This window comes from Agelaius tricolor, unplaced genomic scaffold (genome assembly GCF_023055355.1).
Source record: "Agelaius tricolor isolate 1412-34295 unplaced genomic scaffold, bAgeTri1.0.p SCAF_28, whole genome shotgun sequence".
In the NCBI taxonomy this organism is placed as follows: Eukaryota; Metazoa; Chordata; class Aves; order Passeriformes; family Icteridae; genus Agelaius; species Agelaius tricolor.
The window spans coordinates 4,391,516-4,417,204 of record NW_027269288.1 but is presented as its reverse complement, the minus strand read 5'-3'; the positions used below and the strand labels follow the sequence as shown (position 1 = coordinate 4,417,204).

The window sequence follows — 25,689 nt, the reverse complement described above, 5'->3', positions numbered from 1 at the left end:
GAAGAATGAAAGTTGGAAATGCAGACTCTCTCTTCCAGTAGAAACTTTCTGGTCATGAGGCAATTACTGAGTACCTGCAAAAGCTCTTTAGCCATTCTTGCCTCAGTGACTGTGGAGATGCAGAGACAACAGCCTTGCTTTGTGCCACAGGGGTGCATCACACCCAGGTTTTTGGAGGGGAGAAATGCAGACAATTGCTTAGACTGCAGGCCAGATCATCACAGTGGAAGCCATTTCCTCTTCTCAAAGCAAATCCTTGGTCAGTCCTTGGCATACAAATGTAATTGGATGCCCCCCTTAGAATTACAGCATAAAAGACCTAAAGCAGCTGAGTCTTAGTTTAAGTGATCCTGCTCTCAATACTTGACACAAGGTGAAAGATGAGCAGAGTGATGTGTGTGTAGCAATTCAGAGAACCTACAAAACCAGCAGCAAGGGAACATGAGGCTTACCTGGAAGTCAGCTCTGTTGGAACTTTAATGAAGGTTTCCTGTGCTATGGGAAAAATGAGTCCAAATGAGGCAGCCCATTAACCCAAAATTCATCCTGGCTCTGACTTCAGTGATCAACTCATGGAACTTTGGACCAAAAAAAGCCTTCAGCTTTATAACCCAGTAACTAAGACCTCACAGATAGTTTAGCTCATAAACCTCCCTGACTCCCTTTTTAAAAATTATTTTAAACTGACTAACCAATTAAAAATAGTTGAAACTATTCAGCTTATGAACCAAGATTTGTAATTATTTCTTTTTGCAAAACACCATTAAATTTTCTAGAAAATATAGCTTGCTGTTTTTCTCCTATTGTCAGGAGACAACCTTCCTTCTCTTCTACGTCCCAAAAAAGCCATAGATAGCCATTAATATATTTTATTTTATAAATATTATTAATAGTAAATATATGTTCATATGTCTTGGTTTATATTAATATATTTTATATTATTTATTTATTTATTTATAGATAAAATCATATATAATTATATATAATATATAAAATATATAAAATATATATAATATATAAAAATATACATAATTATATATTATAATTATTTATTATTTTATATTAATTATAAATTTATATTAAAATATTTTATATTAATATATTTTATATTAATTTAATTTTATACAATTGTCTCACTGGGAGTTTTGGTATATCTGGAGGGGAATTACTGTTCTAGCTGTGTTTGGAAGTTGGGACCCAGAATTCATTTTAACCCTCCTGAAGTTAAATAAAGGTCAGATTTGGAGTTATTCAGGCCCAGATTCCCTTTACTCCTCACTTTGTGAGAGCAGCTCTGCTTTATTAGCATGTCATCTAGAGGATTTGCACCCTGATTCACCTCTCACAAACCATCCCTCAGCACTACAATATCACCATGTGCTACAGTGTGAAAGATCTCCTTGTCCCATTACCCTTGTCAGGTGCATCTGACCTATCTAGGCTGAAGAATGTTCATTCTTCCCATGGCCAATATTTTTGGCCTTCTTGGTCATTTCCTGTTCTGCTCTGGCCTGAGATATGATGTCATGGCTCACAATGGTCCTCACACTTCAACACCATGCAAAAAATGTGGTGCTGTTATCCTCAGGGAGGTGACAGGGTAAAACAAATCCTCTTGGTCAAACATCACTGAAGTTATGTGAAGAATCTCCAGTGGGAAAGGAATACTAAAAACATTTTCTGCCTCTGAGGTCCTGTGGCCTCTCTCTGTGCTGCCCATACTGATGTGTTGGTTTTAACTGAACAGTTAAGGCATTTAAAGTGTAGCAAGTGTTCATAAAGCAGTTTTTTCCTAAGATGGGTTTTGAGTGCTCAAATGAAGGCCCTTTGGAGGGTTCTCCCCTGGTTCAGAAAGCAATGAAGCACTATTTTCTATAAAAAGCAGATTGTGTGCCAATGGTGCAATGAGCCAAAGCCTTCCCTGCATCAACAGAGCTGTAACATTTATAACAGTAGAGATTTTAGTCCCATCCAGGTTGAAAATCTTTCGAGGTTTGGACTGAAACACCTCAAGAGAGGGAGAGAGAACTGCAGCTGTACCTGTGCAGCTGATCAACAGCAACCAGCTTCTTGGCTTCCCAACCCAGTCCACAGCCATATTAACCTGAGGGGCAGCCTCAATTCTCCAGTGACTCAGTGAACAGAGAACCTGGGTGAAAAATTCTGCTCATTTTCTCCATCCATAGAAGTCCATTTGAAGTGTGGGAATGACACACCTTGCCATTACAAAGGAGGATTTTTGTGAGCTGAAGCTGACACCATATGTGTAGGTAGAAGCCTTTGAAGCTGCCCTCATCCTGAAGGACTGGTTTAAACTCTGGGTTTTGTAGTGATTAAACTATTTTGGTTACAGGAATGATTCTTTTGCCCATTGGCACAGCCACAAGGATTTTCTGGTGGCATTCAGTTGCTTAACACAAGTGCCTTTTGTCCCTGTAAATTAATTTAATGAATTTCTGTAATTCCAGAAAACTCTGCCAGCCCATAGACACGAAACAATTGACTCCAAATTAACTTTTACAAAGTGAGATTGTAAGTAACTCGGGAGAAATCATTGCTTTATTCAGCATCCACAGGAAGATTTAACTGCCTGCCCACGATTTCTGTTGTTTCAGAGAATGCAAAATTTGGTGTTTGCACCAACATGGGAAGCAACCATGGCACTGTACATCCCTCAGCTCACCCCTGGCATACACTACTCCACCTGTAGGGAAGGATGAAAGTTTGACAAGAAAGTCTCACAGATGTGTGTGCTTGGCAGAAAGATTTTTGAATGTAGAATCTGAAGAAGGAATAGAAATGAAAGCAAGTTTTGATAGAGAAGAAAAGAATTGCTGAGCCAGTCTTACTGGATAACTAAGAAGGCAAAGGGTGTGTTAGTTAGAAGGGGTTTTATGGCTTAGAGCAAAGGATAAACCCACCCCAAACAAGAAGATGTTTTTACCAAGCAGAACGAGAGCACAGGCAAACAAGTCAGCAAATGTGGCAAGTAGAAAAAAGGTCTCAGAATTTCCCACTGCAAGAAAACTGAAAAACAACTTCTAGCTCGAACTGTAATGTACTGACTTGTAGTGATTGGAGAACAGTAACATGGATATGGTAATTATAGCAGTTATGATGGGCTATAGATAATAGTTAAGGTATAGATTGGTTCTACTGCATTAAGATGCTCAGCAAAGAAAAGAATATAATGCAATGTAACCAAAAGAAAAGTCTAGAATGCATTGTAACCAAAACCAAAGGGTCTCCAGGCCTGCCTGCAGCTGGAGCTGAGAGCTGTGGGCACAGCTCTGTCACCCACGACCCTGGGCTGCTGTAACATCTTGGATACAGTAAACTGCATTTTAAAGAGCTGCCTGGAGTCCCACATCTCTCATTCAGGCTCTTACAGTGATGCCCAATGTGGGGTGCCATTAATAAGAAAGATCAATAAGACCCTGAATGAGGGATGTGGGTCTCCAGGCCTGCAGCTGGAGCTGAGAGCTGTAGACACAGGGCTCTGTCACCCACAACCCTGGGCTGCTGTAAAATCTTGGACACAATAAACTGCATTTTTAAGAGCTGCCTGGAGTCCCACATCCCTCATTCAGGTTCTTACTCCACCCATTCCTCTTCTATCCAGACAGTGCATCCCAAGGGAAAGGGCTTGAGTCCAACGTTGTGGGTGACAATCCTTAGTGACAAATCTCTGCCACCCCACAGAATTCCCTGTAACCAGCTCAATGTCATCCCAAGGGCACAGGGAGCTGTGCAGCCCCTGTGGGCACAGCCCAGGGCCTGATCCCCCCGGGCTGAGGCTTTGCAAGTGCCTGGTGGGAATGGCAGGGCCAGGGGCTGCCTGGTGTGACAGGGGAGGTGTGAATGTGCTGCTGACAGTGAACTTTATCTCAAGCATGAGCACAGCCTCCAGCCCTGTAGCCTGAGCACCTTATCACAGCTTTAGGAGTGTTAGTTTTTGAAAGGCTGCTTGCCAATCACGCTGTGCTGAGAAGCAACAGCAAAAATATCCTGTCCCTCTGGCCCGCAGCCACGCCACCCTCCACCACAAAAGGCTCCAGCTATTTCCAGAAGCTTGGCAATCACGGTGAGTATTTTCTGGGAAAACAAAGAAAGGTTGTCAAATCAAGAACAGAGGGTGATAAGAGCAGCCACCCCGAGTTGCTGAGGGAGAGAGCAGCTTTGCTTTTCCAAGCTCTGGGTGAAGCTGCATCCTTCCCAAGGCAAGAAGGGGACTCTGCTCTCATGCAGCCTGATGTGCATCCACTGCAGAATTCCAGCATGGCCATCCTGGCACAAACAGCTGCTTGCAGTTCTCAGCAGGAAGGATTTGCCTCCTAATCTCAATAAGCAAGAGTGGGTACTGTTCATGTCCATGTTGCAATAGGACACAAAATGAATGACACTCACATGCTGAGATGTCCAAGAGAGGGCAGTTTATTTTCAAACTCCAATATTTATAGACTTTCAAAAGTGACCATGGATTGGAGGATGAAATTGCCACCTCTCCAGCCACACTGGTCCATCAATTCTCTCTTCCTCCAGAAAGGAATGTAAATCAATTATTATTTACATGAAAAGTGAGTGAGAAACTCCATTACAGAAATGTAAACATCAGAAGGCTTAGAAGGACTTTAGAAGAACAGGGCAACAGGTACATGTAAGTGTGCAGCTGTACCTGAAGTGATAAGAAGCATTGATGAAAAGGACCATAAATGTTAGCAGGAAAAAAGAATACATGCTGAATCCTGGACAAAAATCAGGATAGTTTACCTCCCTATTTTCAAAACACAGGGACTGACCTACACCACTCTCTAGTCAAACACAATCCACAAACCTGAGATATGTCAAAACTAATGGACAATTGGGATCCTGCTCTGGGAATACAAAATTCAGGTTATGTACAGTGCCACTCTGACGGGCTGAAGAAAATTTGCTGAGGGTTTTGTGGAGGACAGGCTTTATGTAATGATTACATTTTTAGTTAGTTAGGTTATTTTTAGGTTCATCACCAGTCTGTTAGGGGAGGGAGAAGGGAAGTAAACAACCACTGCAACTTCTAGGACAGGTGCCATTTCATTCCTGTAGCTGTTTAGCCATTTCTAGAAATGGCTTCACCTTCTGCAAGCTCCACACTGACAAATGGCATGCAGCAATAAATAGCACAATGGGAGAGTGTGACCTCTTGCCCCTTGATTTGGCTGCTTGGCAAGCAGACCTTGGTCAATGGGCACTGGTGACACTGTTCCCAGCTATGCCAGGATGAGCTGAGCTGCAAAGAAATACCTGGCAAGTGTTATCCCAGACAAAATGCTTGAGAAATGTCCTCCCTACACCCTTCTCTTCCTACACAAACCTGCATCCTGCAAAATCCATTATGAGAGTCCAGATCAACATATCCAACCGTCCATGTGACACTGAAGCTTTTAATAAATTGAATGTTTAAATAAACAACAATACACCACAGACATACCAAGAGCCTTCCCAAGACATGACCACTCTCACACACTTCCATGACTAAACCCCAAAACAGAGACACCCAGAACCTTGTTGTAGTGCATGCAGCATGTTTTTGATTGTGAAGAAATAATTTTATTGAAACCTCTCAGTGTCTGGTCTATCATTTTCTCTGTTTTTAGCAGAAGTTGCTCTCGATCTTGAGCACGTTCTCCACTCACCAGGAGAGGTCACCACACACCTCAGTAACCAAACGAGGAGCCCAGATGGGATCTCACAGCAGGGAGCTGGGGAAATGTCCCAGCTCCAAGCAGCTGGGGATGTGTGGTGTCCATGCTGCCCACAAAGGGTTCTCTTCCTCTCTCCTGTGAGAAGTCAGGAAGGGCAGACAATGCCACAACTTTCCTGCCTGCAGCTGCTCCCACTGCAAGTCCAGCCCTGCTCCAGTGAGGCAATACCATGCAGACAAATCAGTCCAAACACCAAAGATGTCTCATAAAACACAGAGAATTAAAAACTTGGATTCTGAGCAGTTTGGTGCAAGATCAACCAATGAATTTCTGAGATCCAACTTAAAGATCATGGGGAAGCAAGAATGTCCAGATCAACATATCTAGTGTTGAACTCAACCATCTGTGTGACACTGAAACTTTTAATAAATTTAATGTTCAAATAAACACCCATTGATGGTGCTGATGGTGTGCACTGAGCCTGCTCAGCCCAGCTCCAGCCCACTCAGGGGAGGGGAGGCAGGGGGACACCAGGAAAATGCTTGGAGATTCCAGCTAAATGTCAATGTCTCAGTGAGGAGCCCCTGGTGTCAGCATCCATCACAGACTCAGTGATCCCTCTGTGATGAAAGTGCTGCAGAAACATCACTGCCCTTTCAGCCAGCCAGGGAGGGTTGGCTGAGCAGCTGGGAGGGAGAGGGAGGCTGAAGGGGTCAGTGAGCTTGGAAGGAGGAAGATGAGTTACTGCAACAGTGCTCCAATGATCCCTGACCAAGCCTAATTTATCTGCTATCAACTTCAGTGCTCAGCTCCCTCATGGGATGAGGCAGGGAAATCCCCAGAGTGTGCAAACCCAGAGCACTGGGAATATTTCTGTGTTTGCTCTGGGCTGCCCTGACCCCCAGGGAGCACTGACTCTGACCCTCATTCATGGAGAAAGTTTCCTAAACTCCAGAATAGACTGGAATCCACAAAAGTGTGAAACAGATTCTAGAGAGCAGTGCAGGTGTGTCACTGGGTGAGAAATTGAGGTTTTGGGGTTTTTAGTGTGTTGTGGATGGCAGCAAGATGGAGGGCACAGGGTGTTGTCCTGGGTTTCTTCTTCATGCTTCTTCTTCCACCTTCTCCATGGGTTTGGGTGGCATTTTGTAATTGGGCAGAAAAGTCTGTACTGGGGGCTCTTTGGGATCAGTTACTGGGTTATAAAAGGGGAAATAATCCAGGTGTCAGCTCTTAATTGGACAGTTTAGTCTGAAAAGCCCTTGGAACAAGAGATTGTGGCCATTTTGTGCCTTCTAATGAAAAGCTGCAGAACTCCCAGCAGTGAGACTGTTTTACTGGTAAGAAATAATAAACACCTGAGTGTGAACATGAACTCCTGTCTCAGTGCCTTCACTCCAGACCCAGAGGAACCCACAACTGGTACCGCCACACCAGAGGAATAGTTTGCCCTAATCTTGCTCTTTAATCAGATTTCTGGTTATACAGGAGAAATATCTCATGAAGCTGGTAAACAACTTGTTGGAGATGAGCAACACACACCAACCTTTCAAGAAAAGCTTGAAAGGTTTTCCAACCTGCTTCCTTCCACCCTATTTGAAAGACTTGCCATACAAAGGAACACTACAAAAAAGGACACAAAGCCATTTCCTAACTCCAAAATATTTTCTGCTGTTCCCCAGGGGTTCCTCCCTTCTTATAGACTGATGTCTGTGCTGAAGTCTCCATCCTAGCTGCACCACCTGAATGATAAATCTCTGTGAATATTCAGAGCCTGAGTTTGATGCTCATCTGAGCCCTGAGAAAATCTGGAATGAAAAGCAGAGACATTTGCTGGGTGGCTTTCTGTTTCCAACCACTTGCCACTGCACCAAATCTGATCTGAACCCAGCTGGGGGTTACCTGAAGCTGCCCTTGCTGTGTGGGTTATGCAGCACTCTCTGAAATACCATCCCATGGGATGTCATTGTCTGGGGAGGTGGAACATCCTTTAGCTGTGCTTATGGACAGCATCCAGCTGCAAGGCATTAGCATGAGAGGCAATGACACAAATGGCAATGGGAGAAATTCCGAGTAGATTTTAGTAAATCGTTGTTTCTTGAAGGTTTTAAAATTCACCTTGACAAGGCATTGAGAAATTTCATCTAAGTTGGCTCTGCTTTAGCACAAGATTGCACCACAGACTCCTAGAAATCCTGTCCAGCCTTAATCATTCTTTTACCAGCACAGGCATGGATGAGGACTGTGCTAGTGCATGAATGTCCAACAGTAACCAGAGAGACAATTCAGCAGAACCCCAACACAACTTCAGAGATCCCAAGGTCCAGAAGATTTTTTTATCCACTTTATGCAGACCTGTGAGAAACCAATCAAAGCAACAAGAAAATCCTGGAGAAAAGATGAAGATGAACCTGAAACTGCCCTGACCTTTTCTTACTGTGTTGTTCCATTGAGAAGCACACACCTCAAAGCTCTGGGATGATGATTTCATTTACTAATAAGATTCATATCAAATGTGGTTTTCACCAACATGGACAACAAAAAAACCCCAACAGTAAAATAACATGAGATTTGTGTCACAGAGGGATGTTTCTAAGCTGTCTCCTTACAACACCCACTTCTAGAGACACTTAAAATGATACCTCAAACTGATCTGCACATGAAAAAGCATTGAAAACATTAAACCTGCTGCCACATCACAGAATTATTTTTTCCAAACTCCCAGGACCAACAAGTTGATACTGAAAACTGGTTTGCAAGCTTTCAGTAACTCAAATATCAGATGAAAAATGCCAGATGGTCTTTAATTTCCATTTCCTCTGTGTAGATCCAGCTTGATGGCCTTTAACTCTGTGCATCACATGTGTGCAAAAATGCCATGAAAGGGCAAGAAGCATTATTGCATTTCAATGTTTCAGTGAAGCCAAATTTCAAGCCTGTTCTTCCTTTCAGACTGAGTGCAGATTTAATAGAAATTGTGTACAATAGACAAAGATCACATAAAGGAACTATTTTAAGCTGGATCCAGGGAAAGAGGAATTTCTTCCTCAACTTAAGCCTTGTAGAAGTTGTCTGTGCATGTCAGCTTGGTTTTGGCCACACTGATTATCATTCAGGCCAATAATCACTGCAACTTGTATTTGTAATATTTGGTTTTCCCCTTCTTCTCCAAATCACACTCTTTCATCTCTTAAGTCAATAATATCATATTAGTAACTTATATTATTGTGTTATGATAGCATTATTATGCAATAACTCTCAGTTCTTAGCATTTTTCTTAGCCCATCCCTCTGGTATGGAGTTCCCAGTGACAAAGGAGCCAGGTGGATGTGTTGGGGACACCATTCACTTCCTTTCTCACTTCAGAGCTCTCTCACAGCTCTTTTCCTTTGCATGAAAAGGAAAGGGTTAGCAGTCAGCCCAAGGAAGCCTGAGCTGTGCTCACTCATGTACATCAGTGGCACCAAAACTCCAGATTGATGCTGCATTGCCTGAGTGGAAATTGCTCCTTTAATTCACCACCAGAAAAGAGAATTATTTCTTTCCTCCTCCTTGTCTTCCTCCTCCTCCTCCTGGGTGGATGAAAACAGACCAAAACCTCAAACCAATCCTTGCACTAGCAGGAACTCAAAAGGTAGATTTGGGAGGGGTTGGAGGAAGATATAAATGCTGATAGCTGGAGACACAGAGCAACACTGAACTGGAGAGACTTAAGGGAAGAGGAACCAGACACCAAACATGAACCTGAAACTTCTTTTTTGCCCTGGATTCCTTCTGCTGCTTATTGTCAGTCAAAACCAGGCAGAGGCCAGATCCATTTCCAGCTTCCAGGTAAGTGACTGAATAGAGCTGAAAGAAGCTGATGCTTCTTTAGGAATTGGACATGCCAGATGAGCTCTGTTTCTTCCAGCCCCATCTTAAAGAGATAACATGACAGCAGGAATGCTGAGATGGGCAGATTCAAAGTTATTAAACAGAGGAAATTAAAGTCATTGATCACTGGATTTAAATTTCTAATCACATGAAGTGTTTGAAAGGAAAATGTTTGGGTTTATTTTTTTGGTTTTTTCCTGTGGATTCAGTTAGGGGACTGTACATTTAGGGTCATCTTGTGACTCAGTGTAGCAATAAGCTTTTGGAGTAAAGAAATTCTTCTGGAAGGACAGTGATCTAAAGCCCTGGAGCAGTCACCTGCATGCACTCCCCTGAAGCCCCTGGTTTTAGCTGAAAAAGGAATTAAGGGCTTATGGCTGCAGGATCTCCTCCCCAGCTCAGTTGTGCAGCAATGCAGCCCCTGCTTGTGACTACCAGGTGTAGAATATAAGAAAAAAGTGTGTATGCACATGGCAACAAATACCTGTTCAGTGCATTTTCACAGTTGCTGTTGCTTTGTTAATAAAGTTAACCTAAACAGATTAACTAGCAAACAACATAAGACCTAACCAAAAATTGTACCTCTGTGTATTTGTTTGTGCAGGAGCTCCAAGTGATCCAGAAAAACATTTCAGCCACTGCATTAGGGAGCTGGCATTGCCATACATGAAGTAACCTCTCACTGTGCAAAGAAATGTATAACATAATCCTTCAGAACCAATTTCAGCATGTCTCCTGCCATTGCATTAATTCTCTTGAATAGAAACTATTTTTTTCTTTTTCCTTATTCACACTTTATCAGGCCTTTTAAAAATTTTTCATCATTTATCCATGTGCCCAGTTCTAGGAAACACTTGGCAGTCTGGCAGCTCAGAAATACATCCTCAAACTTAGCACTGAGTATGGAAATAATGAGAGTTTCCCAAACCCCTCCTTCTCTTCTCTTCCCTTCCCACCTTCTACCCTTCCCTTTTTCCAGAGTCTGCCCAAATTGTTGGATGAGGTCCTGGAGCATCCCCTGGTGTCAGAAGAGTGGGACCATGAGCAGGATGACCTGATGGCAGGAGGTGCCTTTGATCAGCCAGACCCTGAACCCCAGTGGATGCAAAGCCCCAAGAACATTTCCATGGGTGATGCTGCTGCCATCCAGAGATTCCTCAGCCACCTCCTGAGCTCACCCCGCAGATACCAAGGCAGAAGAAAAAAGGGCCTCTCCAAAGCAAACAGGGGCTGTTTTGGTGTCAGACTAGACAGAATTGGATCACTGAGTGGGTTAGGATGCTGACTCTGCTGTGCTGAGAGAAAGGCAGAGGTTGCTGGTGTGTGTATTCATGTGTAACTTGCAGAAATATCCAAAAGAGCAGAGTTAATTCAGCTTGAAGGAAATGGTGCCTTAAAGTAAGTTTCTCCCTCCTATCACAAACACAGCTGATTATTTTACCTTCCTCAGAATTCACTGTCATCAGATGTAGACTTAAAACCTGTGAATGCCACTCCTGTGTTTTACTTGCTTCCCCTCCTTCCTCTGAGCCAGCTGTAAGCATTTCATCTTGTCTCAGAAGATCAGAGAGGTTTTCCACCAGGGATAATTGTTTCAATCCAAACAAACTCTTAGCAGAACAGTGGAGCCAAATCTGCCACTAGAACAGTAAACCAGTAACATTTCCATGTTGTGTGAAATCCTGTACACTTCTCTTTCTATTTCTCACTCATCTTCCTTATTGGCAGGACTGACTTTGGGGTTTCAAAGCACCCCTTGCCTACTGCAGGTCTGTACTGGGCAAACACACCCAGCTCTCCCCTGATAGACCTGGCCGGCAGAGTGCACCTTTGCTGTACTGCCTGTTTGTAGCAGAATATTTATTTGTCAACATCTATCTGGAAATCAATTACAGAAAACTACATTTGTACTCTTTGTTTACTGAATGTATAAATAAACAAGGCTCATTATGTCACAGGTAATAAACTGTTTTCCATAATGTAATGAATTTGCTTCAGGGTTTGCTGTGTGATTTGTTCACATTTCATTCCTGAAACAGAGCCCTAGTTTGCAGTTAGACACTGGAGTTCAGGAGCATTTCAGAGGGTTGCTCTCTGGTGAACAGAAACCAGGACACAAAGCCCCAAATCTCTGACCCACAATTTGAACAAAGGGCAGCTCTCTTAGCAGACATCACTAGAAAGCACTGACTCTGCATTTGGATCTGCCACTGATGGAGGAAAACAAATTTTTCTTAGTATTTGTTTTATTAAAAAAAAAAGAAAAAAGAAACAACCCCCCCATTTATTAAAAAAAAAAAAGTTTTATTAAAAAAGAAAAAAGAAACAAACCCCTCCCCAAACAAACAAACCAAAAACTAAACAAATAAAACAACCCCAAACCAATACTACCCTTCTCTGAAGGAAATTCAAAGGCACCCCACTCTTCCATAGGCAAATCCAGGTATTTCAAACTACTGAGAAGAAAATTGAAAAACATATCCTGAAGGCTTCTTTGTTTAACATTTTTGGTTAGGTCTCATGTTGTTTGCCAGTTAATCTGTTTAAGTTAACTTTATTAACAAAGCAACAGCAACTGTGAAAATGCACTGAACAGGTATTTGTTGCCATGTGCATACAGAGCCCTGAGTACAAGCTCTCCAATGATGGATTAGTTCACAATGAATTTATTACACTCTGAATTGCCATTCCTAAGAAAAAAAAATCACAAGAAAATTAAGATTTCTACCAATCAAAAAAGGAATTAAAGTCCAGAATGAAAACTGTGTTATTCTTTCATCTTCCAGCATAATTCCATACCAATAGCCAGTCTATACATGGCTTAAAATCAGCTATTTAGGCTAAGAAGAAGCAGATCAGATGCAGCTTTCTTAGAGTTCCTGTTCAGGTGTGCTAGCCCAGGGCTGGCCCAGGTGCAGGTGGAAAAGTTCATCCCCAGAGCCCATGGACATCAGGGTGCCAAACAATGTAAATCAGCATCTTTTGACACCTGGAGCTAATGGGAAGTTTGCAGCCTCCTTTCTAATAATCCTGAGTCTAAAGCTTGTTCCTAGCTCCCAGTAACTCTAGAGCAGGGATGTTGTCACAGACATGAAGGCTTCTTGATGCTGAAATTTCACTGAAAAGCCAGTGGAGGACAAGCACTACTGAAGTTTATTTGCAGAAAAATAACAGAGGTCAGAGTAGGTTGAAGTCTGAGCTGTGAACACTTGTGAACAGAATCCTACAGAAGATGAATAAGAAACAGATAAGAGTTGCAATTACAGAGGTCAGGCTGGTAATGTGCCATCCCATCACCTGGCATTTTGTGGGAACATTTTAAAAAGGCACTTTTCTCAAAGCAAGAACAATTTATTTCACATAAAAGGCTCTATAATTAGATCCCCAAGACTGAAGCCAGGTGTGTTTGTACTTTAGGTAATTTCCTGGGTTCTATTAGCATTTCAATAATCAAAGCTAAGCTTTGAAGTGAGGATGCCAGTCAGATGAGGGAAGCTCCTCTCTAGCTGTGCCATTTCCATCTTTGCTAAGAAGCAGTGCATTAATTTACAGAAGTTGCTGAGGACAAAAGCCTCCAAGAGAAACATACAGGTACCTTTCTCATATTTGTGTGCTTTTGGTGTACCTGATTTGATGTCAGGCAGCAATTGGGATTTGGTCTCATCCAAGACTCACTTCTGGCTAGCTTGTTAACAGAAGGCCCAGTTGTATTTATTCCCCTTGATCATCACACAGATCCTGGCCAGCCTCAGGTGCCTTCAGCGCACACCAGTTCTGGAAGGCTTTGGCTGGAGGGTGGTGGCTGCATCCTCCCAGGACTGTGTCAGACCCTCCACACGGTACTGGGGTGGCACCACCAGGCACTGCTGCCAGGTCTGGGAGTGTGGCCGTGATCCAGCTCGACTTTCCTGATGGTTTCAGTGCTGCCACCAGGGAATCCTGCCCGGAGGTGGGCACGGGGCTGGGGGTTCATTCCTACACCCACCCCTGTGCCACGGGCTGAGCCGCTGCTGTCAGTGCCAGGCTTGGCACGGCAGACCGGCATGGGGGGACTCCTTAGGACAAAGGGCTTTAAAAATCGCTTTAAAAATCCACCGGGTGGCGGCTGCAGCTGCAGGCGAAGGGCTGCGAGGGCTTCAGCACCTGGGACAGACGCCAATCGCCCCGCCGGGCTGCCCTGGCCTGCCCGGGGCTCGCTCCCTTCAGCCGGCGCTGGGCCTGCAGGGCCCAGCACTCAGATAATGTACCACGATCAGCGGGAGAAACAATCCGTGTTTAGGATGAAATGAAATTTCCCCCTCTGTAAAATGTGAGGCGCCACTTAATTGAAGGATGGCCACTTCAGACATTTTTATATTTCTGTTTTGATTCTTGTCTGATGGCCTCACCGATTAATTTCCTTCTCAATCTAACCATCATGCAGGGAAAGAGAGCCTGGGTGGGGTGTGGTGGCGCAGACATCTTTGATGGAAAATCCTTTCCTTAGGATTTGTCCTCCTGAGAAGCTGAGAGGCCTCAGGGACAAAATGCAAACAATGGTTATCTGCTGCTGTGGAATGCAACAGGTGCATCTGGGATTGGGCTCATGTGGTTGTTTCTAATTAATGGCCAATCACAGTCCAGCTGTCTCAGACTCTCTGTCCAAGCCACAAGCCTTTGTTATTCATTCCTTCTTTTTCTATTCTTAGCCAGCCTTCTGATGAAATCCTTTCTTCTATTCTTTTAGTATAGTTTTAATGTAATATATATCATAAAATAATAAATCAAGCCTTCTGAAACATGGAGTCAGATCCTCATCTCTTCCCTCATCCTCAGACCCCTGTGAACACGGTCACAGTGTGACATAGTTTTGTCAAAGGTTTTGTCACTGGGAGATGAAAGGAATCCAAACCCAGCCTCTTCCTCAGAACAGGAGGCTCTGTACAAACAGCTCACACTGCCCAGCCCAGAGTGGCAGTAGGAGAATGGACACAGAGGCAGGATGTGCAGCAGGTCAGGGTAGCACTCAGGGCAGGTCTGTCCATCAGCAGATGGAACCCAGATGGTGCCAACCCCCAGGGTTACCCCCAGTCCTTACCCTTACAGGGCTGAAAAACAAGGACACAGAATCATCTTGCTGAGAAAGGGGCAATGCCACCTCAGCTGAGCTGTGTCCATCCTCCTCATCACAGGATCCACACACAGGCTGCCAGCAGCATCTCTGATCTGAACAACCAGAGCCTCCTGGCACCAAACCTCCCATCCCACACCCTGGGAAGCAGGGGAAATGTGCCAGGTTCCCTAAAAGCAGTCACAGAAAACTTTTCAGAAGAACCTGCTTGCCCTGTTAAGGCAGACATTTTACTGAGCATGGGCAATGCCTAGACCTTGACTTTACTGCTAGGCTATAAAGCCTAAAGTCTATATTAATTTACCAGGGTGATAAGACTGAGATAAACAAGTGACTTTTATAGCTTAACAATGATGAGCTGAGTTCTGACATTTCACACTCTGTTTGCTTTGGCAGAACTGCAAGATGGATAATTGAGGGCAGAATTTGGCTGTGAAAATACAACTGCTACTGTGACAGGCAGCCATTTCATCCCATCTCTACACTGTACATGGAATAGAGCACAAAAGTTTCCTGTCTTAGAGAAGGATTGTCAAAGCTGAGGTCATGCTGCTGCATCTTATTTATCAGCCATGGAACACAGAAGATGAAAAAGAATGAACCAGTAAAGAAAGGACTATCTTGGGTCTGACTTAATGACTAAAATCCTGGACAATTAGATTGTTTCACAGGGACAGGTCATTCAAAGCAAAATATTTCACATCTGAGATTAATATTGTGTTCCTTAATTTCTTGCTGCTGGGTTTGCGCCCCAGGGGCTGCTGTACAAAATAAAAATAAAACCAAAACCAAAACAAACCAAATTAAAAAAAACAGACACAAAGGAAATCTCAGAGCAAGCTACAAAATATTTTTGTCCAGAGAGCACTAGAGAATACTTAGTGTGTGTGTGGGGGGGGTGTGAAAGGAAAGAAACAAGAAATACAACAATAACTGATTCTAGTTATCTTAAATTGGACACTCAAAATGAATGAATAATTCTGGTTTATCTTCTCCCACTTTTGTAGTTTACAAAATAAAGTAACCCCTTGGCAAAAACAAACATACACAAAAGAGCAGCAGGAAGAGAATACTTGTAACTAATTAATGAATTATACAGACACTGCAGTATAGAATGTTAATTATAAAAAATAAGCTCTAAGGATCTTAATTCTTTTTTAAAAGCACAAAATAAGAAAGTGTTGAAGTACAGAATAATACAAAAAAATAGTAATGTCTTTATGTTCTGAAAAAAATAAAGCATTGAGGAAAACCAGAGAGAGCTCTTTTAATAAAGGGCTTCATCAGAGCACACACAGAGTTGGGCTGACTTCGGGCTATATTAGGAAGAAGTAGCATTTGAGCATGACTTCACAACCTTGAGAATGTCCTTTCTAGTATAATTTTGGTAGCTGATCATGTGAGCAGTGTGTGCACATGTTTGTACATAAACACCATGTTAAGACATTTAAGACATGGGCAATAGTTTATCATTCTATTATTATTTTCAAAGCGTACTCAGGAGATTCTTTCAAGATCTTTTCATATGAAAAGTCAACAAATTATTACTAGATTGACATTCAGCTTACTCCTACATTTGTTGTTGTTTCAATTTAAAATAACAAGAAACATTAGGAAAATGCAAAAAGAAAAAAAAAGCCATTGCTTCATGATTTAGAACTCTCTTGCATTTCTGTAAAAAGATTAAGTTTTAGTTATACTATATGTACAAAGACAAAAATGGAAGAGAAATTTGAAGCATTTCTGTACTTTTGTAATTTCTCATCTAAGCATAGGCAGTTTCTAGCTAATTTTAAGACATTCAGCACTTAAACAAATAAATACTTTTAGTTTTTAATATATTATATTTAAGATTTTGTTTTAACTCCTCACAAAACTAACATACAATCGAATTCATCCATTCTTTCTTCAGGACAGATTCTGAATAATACCAGCTATCTATATAAGTTCTCATTGAACAAATTTCTTGTATGACGGCAAAATAAGATTATTGCTGAAGCTGGCTGCCTGTTCTTTAAATTTTATTGATGCAGGGTCAATAAAATTTAAAGAGTTCTTACCATCAGTGCTTAAAGAAATCCCATTATTTAAGCATTTGGCTGTTCATAAACTTTGGTGTTTGTCAGTGGTGCCGGAGCCGGTTGTCGCGCAGGGCTGGAGGTGCTCGCTCTCCCCACTGCCAGTTCTGCACTGAGGTGCAGATCGAGGTGCTGCTCTTGTTGGTAACACACAAATACAAAGTTTCAGTGGTGATATCACCTCATGGCAATGGGAAAAGTGGCCCAAATCTGGGATTTTCAGCACACTTTCTGGTAGGCGGTGGCCGCGCGTATTCCATATAAGAAGGAAAGTGTGCACAATGCTTTAGGTGTCCTGAAAGACAATTTATCTTCATTCTTGACTCTTCATCAAACACTGATCTGAAAGCCTGTTCTTTCCCCTTTAAAAGGCATTTTCCTTATGGAAATCTTCTAACTGAGCAAAGTTTAGAGAAGTTTTGGGATTGTTTCCCATCTCTGTAAATCTGACCATAGGGGTCTCTTGAAAGAGAATTGCTAAGAATTTCCAACTGGACTATGTAATCACAGCTCTTGGTATCAAGAGGAGGGGGAGTGACATGAAATCACTGACTTGTGACATACATTCCTCAGCAACAGCAGCTGCTGCCTAATGACAGCTAATAAAGGGAATCTTCCCTTGACAGAGCTGCATGCCTGCAGTGGGACTGGAATGTGCCCAAGATAAACCCACTGATAACCTAGGAAGCAGGGATCACCCAAAGAGTATAAAAGACGAGCTTCAGAAGAGACACACCACCACAAGGAAGAAAGAGACTTGAAGGGACATCTCAGAAGAAACAGCTTGAACTTCCCTACTCCCAACGAGCTCAGCGCCATGGACACTAAAGGCTCATTTTTCTATGGCTTCCTTTTGCTCCTGCTCATCCAGCTCCAGCCCAGCAGAGCCAACCCTATCTACAGCCTCAGCCCTGCCAAAGAACTGGCCAGCATGGAGGTGAGGACTCTCATTTTGCAAGGGTAAACTTTTGGGGTGCTTAGCAGGGTGTGAAGTGGTGCTTTGCCTTCCTTTTGCATGACTGGACTGCAATAACCACATCAGCCATCTCATGCTGGGGGACAAAGCTTTTCAAAGGAGTTCAGAGAAGCTCTGTAGGTCCTGGGCAGTAGAGGGAACCAAATTGTGATATTGTAGGATGTCTGTTTTGGTGTTTTGGTCCTTTTTCTTTTAAAGATACATCTTCCTGGGAACAAAGTTCCAGGGAAGGAAAAAATCATCAGAGTAGCTCTGTAAGAACAAATAGAAAACTCTGATGTGGGGTCCTGTCTATGTGCTTACCCCTGCTCCACAGGGCAGCCATATGGCTCTAGCTTTGTAAATTTGAGAGATCTGCTTGTGTATGGATGAGAGATGAGGAGGTAAAGTGGAGCACCCAAAGACAAACTTTTAGAAATATTACTAGAGGAATTAACACAATCATTTAGTGTGGCTCATCCAGAAAAGCTTCCAGAGCTATAAAATTACTGCTAAGCATTTTAACAAATAGAGAAAATCTGTTGTTACAGCACAGTACAAGCTTGAGACTCTGATGGGATCTGAAAGCTCAAACCCTTCCTTGGGCTGGTTGGTACCAGTAACCAGCTTCCCAAAGCTGTTCTCAGGCCCTAAGAACAAACTCCCTGAGCTGATAAGGACAATTGAAGCTAAAGCTGCCCCTGGGCTGTTTCCAGCAGCCAGGAAGAGTGGCTTCCAAATGCACTCACTGTCAGGAAAGCCATAAGGCTCATTCCTCTATATTCACATTCTAGAGCTGGGCAATTAGATTCCTCTAATTGGTTGAGCTGCCCTTGAGGAGGTTATCTGAGCCCAGTTACACAAAGCTTTACAAATTACAAAGAATGGTACCCAGGAAGCAATCACACAGCAGGCATGAATTTACCACACAGGGATTTTCAGTCACTTTCAGGAATAGCAATCCTGTAATCCCTGGGGCAGAGATTAGTGAAAACACCCAGAGCTTCTCCAAGTGATGTCCATTGAAACAGCCAGGGGTGACAAAGCAGCAATGTGAGAATGTGGGGGTGGGCTGTGTGGCCAGAGGTTCTCTCACACTGGTGGGCTGAGTAGACCCTGTTCAACCCAGATCTTGCATTTTCTTCTCTGCCAACACGTGTTCCAAACTTGCCAGTAAGATACACGTGATGGCAAGCAGCTTCACTCAGTTCACAAGGTGAAGCTATGCCTTCCCATAGATGGAATTAGTGTGAACAGGGAAATAATGCAGAGGACAGAACCCAAAGACCACCAGTAAGGCTGGGACCCAACCTGTCAGTGTCCCCGGGGTGGGCTATGGGACCATCAATGGATACAGAACAGAATGACTGGAAGAGTTAGCAAATGACCACAAAACAAGGAATTTCATTAATTTAATCCTTCTCTTATAGGCTCTGCTGGAAAGACTGGAGGATAAGTTTGCAATGATGGAAGCCCTGGAGTCCAATCCTGACCTGCAAGAAGCCAAACCCCAGGAGGAGACGCTGCCGGAACTCGCCGACGACAGTGACAACCAGAAGGCTGAACCCAGGCTGGCACCCAGCACCCCTCTGTCCTACAGGGACCCCTTCCTCAAGAGACTGAGGGGGCTGCAGATGCCCAGGATGATGAGGGATTCTGGCTGTTTTGGCAGGAGGATTGACAGGATCGGCTCCCTCAGTGGGATGGGCTGCAATGGTGAGTCCTGGCTAAGCCATTTCACTGAATAGCACAGACCGTGGCCGTGCCATGGCACAGGGGAGGAGCAGCTCCTCATTTCAATCTTTAAGACAATTCCATTCTGAAACTAATTTGAGCCTAGTATTTAAGCTAGTATTGGTTTTGCAAAAGCATTGCTGACAATGGTGACACGTACCAAGGCAAAAGCAGATTCTAGTAACATTTATTTCATGTTTGGTTTACAGGTTACCGGAGAAATTAGGATCAACCTCCCTAGAACCTGCTCTGAAGAATGCTTTACAGTACCCCTTCCTCCCAAGATGAAAGCCAGATGCTTTCCAAGCTCCTCAACAGAAAGTTATTCCTATTTTTATTTATTTATTTATTTATTTATTTGATGTTTTTTAAAGAACATTTCTTACGTTAGCACTGACTGACCATCTTTAAATAAAACTAACACATTAGACATCTGTGCTGGACCTCTCTCCTGTCTGTTGCATTAAATTTTCTTGTATTTGCCTAAAGTCAAAATCTTAAGTTTTATTGATATTCTGGTACCCACAAGCCTGGATCTTACTTACATGAGACAGAGAAAACTTAGTAAAAATGAAAATGAGTTTTTGACTAGAGGCTTTTCCTCTGCAGTAAGAAATGCTAACAGGTTAGCAGGAAAAAAAAAACCTGCTTAACATTGAAAGATCATCATGAGTCCTCCTATAGACAGGGTTTCAGTGATAAGAGAGTCCTTTTGCTGGTTTAAATCATTCAGTCATGGGAACTGCCACAAATGCCTGGAGTAAGCAAAAGCTACATGAAAAGAAATAAATAAAAATCATAACACTGCACAAGTTTCAAGATAACCAGAGGGAGGAAAGGGAATTCATTGTATATGCTTTCTAGCAGTCACCCAATAAAGGTTCCGAGCATCAACAGAAAGATACATCAATAACTGTGTCTTGTCTCACTCTGCACCTGGCTGAGATGCTGATTCCCAGAATTTCTTCTTGAAGGATCCTCAAAGGTTTGGATATTATCATGAGAGGGTAGGTGGGATCACTGAACTACACAGCAGCTTGCTGCAAAAAGCATTTATCACTTTCTGGGAGTGGCCCCTTGCAAAGTTGTTCTAACATGGCCAACGGGAACACTGGAAGTCTGATTAAGGTTTATTTAACCTTGCTAAATTTCACACCTAGGAGATGAATTTGACCCAAAACATATTCTAGCACCCCACCAAAGAAAGAAATATTGCTAGAAACACATTTAGTCAGCATCCCAAGGAAGAAAAAGCTTGGATCCCCATGGGAGCCCCAGCAATGGCATCAAGCCCAGCTCAACACAGCTGTCCTGTGGTTGACTGCATGTACTGCTAGGAACTGTGTTATTTTGAGCACCTCATGAGTCTCATTCCCAGAATCTCAGTGCATTCCCATGGACCTGAGTACCCTCAGAAGCTTGTTCAGGGCTTAAGAAGGCAGCACCAGGACAGATTCAGCTGGAACAATCCAATTCTGACTTTGCTTATGCAGAGGTGACAGGAACAGTGCCTGGTGAGGATAAGGAATTGGATTGCAGGTGTTCCAGAGCTGCTGACAACAGCTCTCAGGGGCCACAGCTCCAGGGAAAGGGTAAATTCAAGCACACACCCCTCCTTGCACAAGGCCAGTCACAGCTAAGGCTGCTGCAACACTTTGATAAGGCTCATGTCACACATCACATTTGTGATAAGCCACCCTCCCAGTCACTCCCTGCAGTGCTGACATGGCCTCCAAGAGGGGTCTGTGTGCTCCTCTCCACACTGGGCCTTGTGATTCTTTCCTAGGGAAGAAGGGCAGAAGTCCAATCTGAGGGACTAATTTTGGAACACTCCAACAGGAAACCACAGTGTGATACAAATCCTCTCCTTCCAGCAGCACCAGCTACAGATAAAATATTTTGTGGAATGGTGTTCACACAGGTTTCCCTGACAGAAGAATAAATTCTCAGGCTGAGATTCCCAGCAGCATCCATGGGACATCTCTGCAATGTAAAATACAGTGACTTTGCAATTTCTCAATTTCACAGATCATGGGGGTGTGAAGTCACCCTTTGGGGAGCCCTTGAGGGGACAATGGGGCTTTGTCTTCTTCAAAGGCTTTCCAAACACACCCACTGCAGCCGATGGGAACATGCAGGTGGATCCCTCCACACCAGCAATGAGCAACAGCCTGACTTCCCCTGTGCTGCTGAAAGGAAAAACAATTCATGGACTCTAACAATAGCTGGAGCTGAACTTTACCCAGTCAAGCACAGCTTGCACAGACACTGTAAATTGTCCCTCCCTGTCAGTCCCTCAAGGCACAAAACACTGATTAGTTCAGTGGAATGTGCTAAAAATGGCAAGAAGAGGCAATGCTTCCTGACCTAAAGCCAGGTGGGTCCAGTATTAGCAGCAAGCCAGTTCCTGGTGGAACAAGTCTGTATTAGCTTGCAGACAGTGAGTTAATAGACCCTGCAGTCTGGGAGAACCTACTGGAGGGTAAGCAATCGAGGAAAAAAGCATCTCTGACTGGATTTTTACTGCTACTCCCATACACACCCTGAGCTCTAAAGCACCCTCAGGGAAATCCTGCAGCCAGGTCAGAATAGTGCTGCACTCAGGAGTAAGCACTGGGAAAAGCTGAATGGGAGAAACTCAACACTGATCAGCTCCACAGGCAGAGAACATCACTGGTGCTGGGAGAGCTGGATCAGAGAGAGCAGGGAGCAATCTCGTGAACAGCCATCATGTAAATGAAGAAATATCCCAGTGGGAGCAGAGAAGGACCAGGCTAACACCCTGCACACAGCTCTAATGACATTTGCCACCTCCTGCCTTGCCAGACTTCATTGTAACTTCTGAACAGTGTTTGGCAGCACCCATTATTGGCCATGCACAATTCAGCAGCTTGCTTTCCTTTGGACTCTGAAACCCAGTAATTCCATTAGTGTGCTCCATGCACTCTGAAAGGCAAGAGCCTTGTCTGGAATAGGGGCCTGCTTGGCACAGCAAGTATATTTGTAAATTAGATTTGATGGTTTCTCTGCCCCTCAGACACTGCACTATCCCTAGCCAGCTTCCCACTAAACAAAATGCTTCCACTGAAATCCAAGTTGGCAGGCAAGAACGCCAAGAGGAGCTGTCAGCACTGCTTGGTTTCTCTAAGAAATCAGAAGTGAAGGCCAGGGCACACACCCACCCTCCACTGCTGCAGGGAGACGTGGAGCTGTGCCAGTTCACATCCCAGTCTGGCCACAACCAGCTTGCTTGATTTACTTCTCCTGAATCTTGGTCCCCAAGGGCCTTTGCTGATTGATATCTGCTTGATAAGTGTGTCCCACACTTCTATGTGGGAAGGAAGGAAGATTTGTAAGACTTTCCCCCTCTATTACCATCTCCTGACTGTTCTCTCAGAAAACCAGCACAATCCCTCTCGGGAGGAGGTGAAGTTTAAGCCAACAGAAGGTGGTGGGAAGGCAACTAGAGTCAGGCCTGCTGTGCTGGGAATTGGAATACAAGAAAAGAAGAATAAAACTGGTGTTTTTTAATCCAGCCATCCCAGAGAGATATTCTCTAGTATAGGCATCAAAGAGCTGCTGGGGGAGTCAAAAGGCTCAAGGTTGTCATGTCTGAGATGTTAGTCATGAGTTTTAACACAGTATTGTTTTCTACTGAAACTGCTATATATGGGTTCCAGGCTCTACTTTAAAATGCTTAAAGTATCAGTAAGATGTGTGTTAAAGCATACACAGCAATTGAAACAGCCTGGAGAAAGGGACATCCTACTCACTGTTAAACTGTTATCTTGTTGAGTTTGTGAGGGTTTCCAGGATGAGGTGAGAGATGAGAATCTGAGTTTATGTTCTCAGAAGGCTGATTTATTATTTTATGATATTATATTATATTAAAAGAATACTATACTACAACTATACTAAAGAAAGAGAAGGATACAGACAGAAGGTGTAACAAGAACCATAATGAAAAACTCATGACTGACTCCTCAGAGTCATTGGTCATTAAATAAAACCAATTCACCTGAAACCAATCAAACATTGACCAGTTGGTAAACAATATCTAGACCACATTCCAAAGCAGCAAAACAGGGAGAAGCAGATAATTATTATTTTCCTTCTTTTCTGAGGCTTCTCAGCTTCCCAGGAGAAGAAATCCTGGCGAAGGGATTTTTCAGAAAATATGACAGTGACATTATCTCAACATCCAAACCTCACTGACTCCCCTGCCTTCCCAGACATCTCATCCCAGCTCCCAATGAGCCTTTTCAGACACTGCATTTGAACAGTGGATGCAGAGCAGACTGAGTGTATGCCCCTGCTGCTGAAAAGCCCTTCAGCACCCTGGACAACAAGAGCAGCTTCACCCTCTTCTCACAGCCCTGCAACAGCCAAGGCTCCAGGCAGGCACCCTCTGTTCCTCCCAGTGCCTGCTGCATGATTCACAACTGGGAATGCCCACACACTGAAGAGGCAGCTTGTGTCCTGCTAGCAAAGCAAAAATTAAAAAAAATAATAATAATCTCACTGAACACCACTGATTTTTTTCTGCTAGAGCCCCAGTGTGTCATTACAGGGACAATGATGCATGGTTTCAATGAGGCTATAAACCTCTCCCATTCCCTCCTGTGCTGCTGCATTTACAATCAAAGGCAACACAAGGTGAAGCAGAGTTCCCCCAGTCCCTTCTCCTGATGACTCCTTCCCACCCCTGCCAGGGTATCCTTCCTATTCCTTGCTTAGTTAAGCCCTCTGTGGCACTTCTTGAGCTCCTCAAATCACATTTTCTGCCATTCCCTCCCAAGAGATGGTTTTACCCATCTCAGGCTTTCCCTGGCATTACACACCCAGCAAGGGAGAGCCAGAGGGCAGAGCCAGACAAGCTGCTGGCCAACTCTGTGTTAGAGTGCCTCAGAGTGTGTGCATCAGTGCAGCAGCTGCATATTGGGTGCAGCAGCTGTACATTGTGTACAGCAGCTGCATATAGTGTACAGCAGCTGTACATTCTATACAGCAGCTGCATATTGTGTACAGCAGCTGTACATTGTGTACAGCAGCTGTATATTGTGTACAGCAGCTGTACATTGTGTGCAGCAGCTGTACATTCTATACAGCAGCTGTATATTGTGTACAGCAGCTGTACATTGTGTGCAGCAGCTGCATATTCTGTACAGCAGCTGTATATTGTGTGCAACATCTGTACATTCTGTGCAACATCTGTACATTCTGTACAGCAGCTGTATATTGTGTGCAACATCTGTACATTCTGTGCAACATCTGTACATTCTGTGCAACATCTGTACATTCTGTACAGCAGCTGTATATTGTGTGCAACATCTGTACATTCTGTGCAACATCTGTACATTCTGTACAGCAGCTGTACATTGTGTACAGCAGCTGCATATTGTGTACAGCAGCTGCATATTCTGAACAGCATCTGTATATTGTGTGCAACATCTGTACATTCTGTGCAACATCTGTACATTCTGTGCAGCAGCTGTACGTTCTGTACAACAGCTGTACATTCTGTACAGCATCTGCACATTCTGTACAGCATCTGCACATTGTGTACAGCATCTGTATATTCTGTGCAGCAGCTGCACATTCTGTACATCCGTATATTCTGTACAGCATCTGTACATTCTGTACAGCAGCTGTACACTCTGTACAACATCTGTACATTCTGTACAGCAGCTGTATATTCTGTACAACAGCTGTACTATGTGCATCTTGTAGAACCCAGCCCCTGAGGCACAGAAACAAGGAAAGGCAGGGAGCTTTTGGGTCAGGTATTTCTACAGAGCTCCAAGACTGTACTTACATTTTTGGCTTGTAAGCCAAAATGAGATGAAAGCTCAAAAATTGTCACTAATTCTTTTCTGTAAGGAGACAGCAGGACAAAGCAGGAAAGATAGGCACAAACTAAATAAATATTCAAGATGAAATTAAGATCCTTCACACCCTGGGAAGCCAAGTGTAAAACAAGAGGTGACACACTGTAGTTTTAACCTCTTTCATTAACTTACTGGTGAGTTCCAGGTAAGAAAAGCAGCACAACGTGCACAATTTAGCTCCTTGTCAAACATGGCAATTCCCTCCTTTGAAACAGCTGTGGTGAGAGTGTGGAACTGCAGTGGTCACAAGCTAATGGATCACAGCCATTCCTCTCTGCCCAGTCTAAGAGCACCTTCTGTACAAACTGTGAGATCCAGACAGCTCATAAATAGCAACGACTCAACTACCCCAAATCATGCTCTTGGA

The 25,689-nt window shown here is 43.5% G+C and overlaps 1 protein-coding gene across 1 annotated transcript; it reads left to right on the top strand.

Annotated features, from left to right (window-relative positions):
- Positions 1-17,335: 17,335 nt before the first annotated feature.
- Positions 17,336-19,448, top strand: LOC139600546 (natriuretic peptides A-like). The gene is made up of 2 exons (XM_071448807.1): positions 17,336-17,682; positions 19,131-19,448. The coding sequence occupies exons 1-2, from the start codon at positions 17,563-17,565 to the stop codon at positions 19,446-19,448; spliced, it is 438 nt and encodes a 145-aa protein (XP_071304908.1). The 5' UTR covers positions 17,336-17,562.
- The last annotated feature ends 6,241 nt before the right edge of the window (positions 19,449-25,689 follow it).